This window comes from Orcinus orca, chromosome 5 (assembly GCF_937001465.1).
Source record: "Orcinus orca chromosome 5, mOrcOrc1.1, whole genome shotgun sequence".
NCBI classification, from domain to species: Eukaryota; Metazoa; Chordata; class Mammalia; order Artiodactyla; family Delphinidae; genus Orcinus; species Orcinus orca.
Window position 1 is genome coordinate 114,693,476 of NC_064563.1, and position 6,000 is coordinate 114,699,475.

The 6,000-nt window shown below is 35.5% G+C and overlaps 1 protein-coding gene across 1 annotated transcript in view; it reads left to right on the forward strand.

Moving 5' to 3' along the window:
• GBE1 (1,4-alpha-glucan branching enzyme 1) overlaps positions 1–5,323 on the forward strand; it is a 293,919-nt gene extending 288,596 nt beyond the window's left edge. The window contains exon 16 of the mRNA XM_004280432.4: positions 2,666–5,323. Within this exon, the coding sequence (XP_004280480.1) occupies positions 2,666–2,722 (57 nt within the window). The 3' untranslated portion in view covers positions 2,723–5,323. The remainder of the gene's footprint in view (positions 1–2,665) is intronic.
• Positions 5,324–6,000: the final 677 nt, after the last annotated feature.

Genomic DNA, 6,000 nt, shown 5'->3' on the forward strand with positions numbered 1-6,000 from the left:
TCATTAATGAAATCGGTATGAGGTTATGAATCAGAGTAAATATCAAAAGTGCATAAGATCCAGTAAGAGATTGAGGTGATGTGTCCTGCTGTATCACTGTGCCACACTGAGCACGGACCTATCATTTTTTGTCCTAGGCCTGACTTGTGTGTTTTATTGCTTCTTAGGAGACTTGGGCTAATCAGAATATTTTTATCTGCATATAGGACCAAATAATATCAGAGACATGTTTTTAAGGTAAAGGGAACTGAAATTCTTTTCTCCAGTTTCCGGTGCTGCTGAGAAATTTAGATTGGTCTTCAGTTTTAGAATGGTCCTGACAGAACAAATCAGAACCATTCTGATTATAACCTGCTGTCCCACTGATTAGTTACACCTAGTTACTATGATTCCCCAAACTAAACAGCTAGAATAAGTACATAGCAAATTCCTTTAGAAGGGCAGGACAACTGTCTCTTGATTCATGCCTGTTTTGAGAAGACCTGGAGAGAGAAATGATTGAATCTGATTGTTGATTTCTTTTATTTCTCCTCTTTTGCTTTGGTCTGTTGTTGCTTTAGTCTGTAGTGTGGAAATAGGGCATCCTTTGGACTGGATTTGTTGGGACCATTGGTAATAGTCCTGCTTTGTTCATGAGTACCTCCAGCTTCCTTTTGTTGAACCAATCTTATAACATCTTACCTATCACAGTCAAAGAGAAACTATTGAATGGAAGAGATTATATTAGCAATCAAATCATGATGTGGTTTTATATGACATTAAAAACTGTGTAAATTGTAGGGAAACTGATTATGGCATTGAAATACGTGGGTTCCCCACACTTAACGACTGCAAGGATGTAATATTATCTTTTGGAAGTACTGGATTGCAAATCAGACTGTGAGACATTGAGTAATCCAGTAAACTGTTAGCATTTGTGAAATTTTTCTCAGATGACCATGTTCTTTTCCTAAATCACTGTTACTTTTGATTCAAAATTAGAAAAACTGTTCCCTAGTTGTTACATTCATAATATAAATTTCTCAAAATTCCATCATTTAAAAACTGCTTTAATCTTTAATGTTCAAAGCTAACCAGATGTATTGGTGTATCTTATTTTTTTTAAACAGTTGTAAGAGGTCTTTATCACAGAAACCTCAAGGGAAAACATTGTGTTCATTTGCAGAGTTGACATGCATTGGACATACAGTGGTCTCAGTCAATGAAAATCAGCTGTTCTGTTCTTTAATTTTTTTTCCCTAAAGCCCTGTTTGCTTTGCATTTTTCATTCCAGTTCTAAACTATAAAAGCCTTTTTCTTTTATTTTTTTTAACCATCAGTCAAGCTTTCAGTTAAAGTGACTGAAAATAGTAAAATATTCACAAAGTCAGAAATGGAGAGAGACTGTCACAATGAAGACAGCAATCTGTAATATTATTTTTACTGTTTGCTTCGTTAATAGTAATTAAATATGTGCAATTAAATATGTGTAAAACAGCACATAGATAAGCATCAAGAGTTCAAATCACTTCTCAGCTTTATAAAAATTATTTTAAAGTGTATTAAAGAATATCTTGTGAAATATGCACATATTGATCCCTCTATTACTTACTCCATCATTCATTCTTTTATTTAGTCATCATTGGCACCTACTTTGTCCATTGGCACCTACTAAAAGTTAGAAATATGAAGATATATGGCCTATACCCTGGTAAACCTCATGGTCTAGTGGGAAGGACTGATCATAAACTTGAAAAAGAATTACAAATTGTTAAGTGTTCAGAAAAAAACAAAAATGATGCTGTGATAGGAAATGGCATGGAGATACCATCAGATATAGAGTTATCAAGGAATACGTCTCCGTGGAACTGGGATTTTTCAAGATCTAAGAGATAGGGAACTAGCCAGGTAAAGAGTGTTCTGAACAGAGGGGCAGGCAGGGGCCAAGACCAAGAGGAAGGGAAGGATGTGGAGTGTTCAAGGAACGGGAAGGGCCCTGTGGCCAGAGCCTGGTGAGGGGAGAAGAGGTAAGTGAAGAGCAGATCTGAGATGGGAGCTGTACCTTTTCAAGAAGGAGCTGAGTCAGGACTCCGCGGGGCAGGCAAAGAATGTGGATTGTATTTTCGGTGCAGTGGCAAGCTTCTTGATTGATTTAAATTGGATCGGGGCCTAAAATACACTTAGGATACCTTTTACTGTTACCATTAAGGTTTTGTTCTTAAAATAACAGGAGAAAACACAAACCAGAACGATAATAAAAGTGACTTGATGTGAGCAATCTTTTGTATGTTACTTTTATTCCCCTGAATAGAATAACATTGTGAACTGGAGGGCAGCCTTCCTTCACCACCAGATAGTGCCTAAAAGGAGCAGCGAGGGCTATTTCTGTCCCTAGTGTCTGAGGAGCATTGATTTTTGTAAAGCGTATGGAGCCCTCTAGCGGTGACTGTTTTAAAGGAGTCTTACATTGATGCCAGAACTGTTGGAACTGTGTTTTAAAGGAGTCTTACATTGATGCCAGAACTGTTGGAACTGTGGGATTTGAGTCTCCTCAGAGCCAGTAGAATTGTAAAGGTAACTGTAATTTAGGCAAATGTGAAACTGCATCATGCCTCAGTCGCTCTGACATGATGACATCACTCCCAGTTTTTCTTTCAAATGCACTGACTCTATTGTGTTGTCTTAGGTGTACATTCCAAACCGAGTGGCCCTCGTCCTTCAGAATGTGGACCTGCCCAACTGAAGAGATCTGATTTCAGCTCCAGCAAAGAAAGATGTGCACTTTGTTTTCCCACGCTTGTTGTCCCAGAGCTTGTAATGTGTAAGCTTTTCAAAATATATTTGTCTAGCCTAAATGTCAGATGTCTGAAATTCAATACTGGTTTATGAAAATGAATGTCAAACTTTTCTTTAAGGAGGAGAGGGGAACATATTTGTTGGAATTTTGGAGATCCTAGACTATATTTTCCAGCCATCTGAACAGCTAGGATCCTCAAATGAAGTGTGATATATCAAGTCTTCAAACAATTTTGCCTTACAAGCCAGTTATTTAGTCCTTTTAAGTTCAGATTTGAATCATGTGTCATGTTTGATTATTTCTGTTGAATGTATACAGCATCTTTTTTAAGGCGATATCTGGTGACTTTATTTGTTCTGGTATCTCTTGATCTAAATTACAAAATACCAAGATTGTTACTCTCCCTTTTCAAATTGTGTTTAGAAATACTGTAATAAGTATATAATAATAATATAAAACTAAGAATTGTGTCAAAGATAAAAGTTGTTGCCTATGAACTCATCCATGCCTTATTTTGCATAAGTTTTATCTTGTGATCTCTTGTTCACTTAGTATCTTGGTAGATGCTAATATCTTCATTTCTGAAGGCCTGACTTGGTAATTGTAACATTTCGGAAACTATCTTTTACTTTTAGTCAATAAAAAAAAAAATTGCAAAATTGCCTTTGATAATGTTTATTTTGCTGTGATGTTATGGGGATTGATTTAAAGTGAATATTAAAATGCCTCTCTCAACTCTGAGACCTTCCCCACATATGTGCACATTGCACGATGGACTAGGCGTGGGGATTAATACTATTTTTTTCTTTAGGTACTATTTGGTAAGTTGAAATTATACTAAATAACTCGGATATCTAAGCTACTTTTGAGCTCTAAACCTCAACGCTTTTAGAAGCTGAATTAACTATCTCAACTCCATGGGATACTCCATCATGAAATTACCCCTTGGTTTATTAAATAGCAGGCCACAGGTAATTCATTCATAACTGAGAAATTATGATGCACTTATGAGACATAAAGTATCTGTCACTTTTTAAAAGATTTAATATTTTCCTTTACATTAATACTGACTGCTTCTTTTTTTGTTTGTTTTTAGCTTGATTATCATGACTAATAAGGAGTACATGAAAGTCTATTAAAAACTGGTTCAGTAATGGAAGAGATTAGCAAAAGAGACTTCCTTTTATAGCTAAGCCTGCATATTAACCATCTTTCTTATAAGTTGAGTAAAGCCTTGAATCTAGGTCTGACACATGTTATTTGCCTTAATTTCAAAAGTACAGTAATAGTTTGATTTCCTGACAGCGATGCCAGATGATGATGACACACATTAGGAAAGACTACTGAAAGCCTTCTGTAATGCTTTTGCCCTTACAGATGTGTTATTAACGTTTTAGCACTGCCATGATTTGTGTACTGTGCCTGTTATTGATAATAACATGATGTACAACCATGATGTTTTGTGTTCTAGTTTATAATTTCTTACCTTTGCATTTCTTATGTATAAAGAGATATGCTAATTTTCTAGCATGACTCTTTAAAAAATGACAGATTACTTCACATCTAGAACTCATTTTTTTGTTTGTTTGTTTTTTTGACTTCAACCTCTGTGGAAAGTCAAAAAGACCAGAGTAGTTATATGCTATATTTTCATTATGTTGATTGACCTTACTATTATGGTCTTTAGATTTCACAGTGTAAAGTTCGAATTTAACAATGTAATGTAAGTTAATTGCCTTTGTCAAGTGTTCCCCTGCCACAAGAACAATAAACAGATGTTTTAGGTGTGAAACATAAAAATACATGCAAAGAAATAAAATATTGAGTCCAAGTAGAATGTAATAGTTGGATGTTTCTTCCCTGTTGTATCAAACAGCCTTTATAGAACAGTTTAATATTTGTACTATATTTCACTTTACATCTTCATTTTTGATTCAGTAACATTCTCATCATCATGTAGTCCAGTGGGAAGTTTTTTCTTTTTACTGGTTAAACATTTTCAATAATCACAACAGAGAGATGCAAAATTTTACTCTGTCTGCCTTATAATAATGGCTTTTTCCTCTGCTGTGTTTATTACCAACATCAAAAATGAGAGTGATCTATCTTTGTTGGCTTTTTTAGGGTAAATATTTTTACTGTTTTAATTTTTTATGTTCTAGAAAACACGGATGAGTACAGATATCTTCCCATCATTTTTTAATATTAGCAAATATTAGTAATTGCTCTATTATCCAAAAGAGAATTTACCCCTCATGCTAATGATGCTTGATGTTTTAGTTTAATATTAGCTTACTCAGAAAATACCATAGTTTTTAATAATCAAAACTTGCACTGTAAACATTTTTCCTGGAATGTCTCTCACTTTATAGCACTTGAACTCTGAGGGTCACCTCCTTTCATATTTTCTTTTCTGTACCTTTGATGTTTCTCACTTTGCCCTGCTCTTAGCTGATGTATTCATCTCTAACATAAAATGAGGGATTTAGCCACCATGTTCCTCAAGATCAAAAAATAACCAGTGACAATAAACTTACTTTTATGGTAGCAACTGTAAAAGAATGCATGTATTTTTTCCTCTTGACTCCACACTCCCCTTAGCAATATCAACTCAACATTTGTCACCCATCAGGGTTATAGCCGTTGCTATGCGGGCTCATACAGGAGGCTGTCTGGATAAGGAGCCTATTCTTCAAATAACACAGGAGAGAGAGCAGATAGATCTGGGGGAAACGATGAAGGGTAATGTGTTTTCCTCTAGTGTTCTGCTTGCAGCTTCAGGGCAAATATCTTTTCACTGTCTCTGGTCCTGCAGCCATTGAATCAGGTGATGAAAGCATCATAAAATAGGTTTGCTATTGCTCTTCCTGTTTAGAATGAACCAGAGCAGACATACCTGATAGAAAGCAAAACAGGGAAGCAGTTTTCTGCCTGGCCTTACACCTCTCATATTATTTCTTTTTGCCTGTTTTGAATCATGCCCTTAACTACGGTTCTTTACAGTGGTGGGGTTTCATTAATCTACACATTCCTTATAGGGAGACAAGCACTGAGCTATGAACTTTGCTAGGTAGAATATTCTGATGAAAGAAAATAGAAATCTAAGGCACAGCAATGTCATGTCCTTTACGCAATAGAGTTCATTTATCATTCACAATGCATGAGGCTTGAAATGTAGACAAATTTTCCCACTAAAGCCAGCCTTCAGGGGGAGAAAAATCATA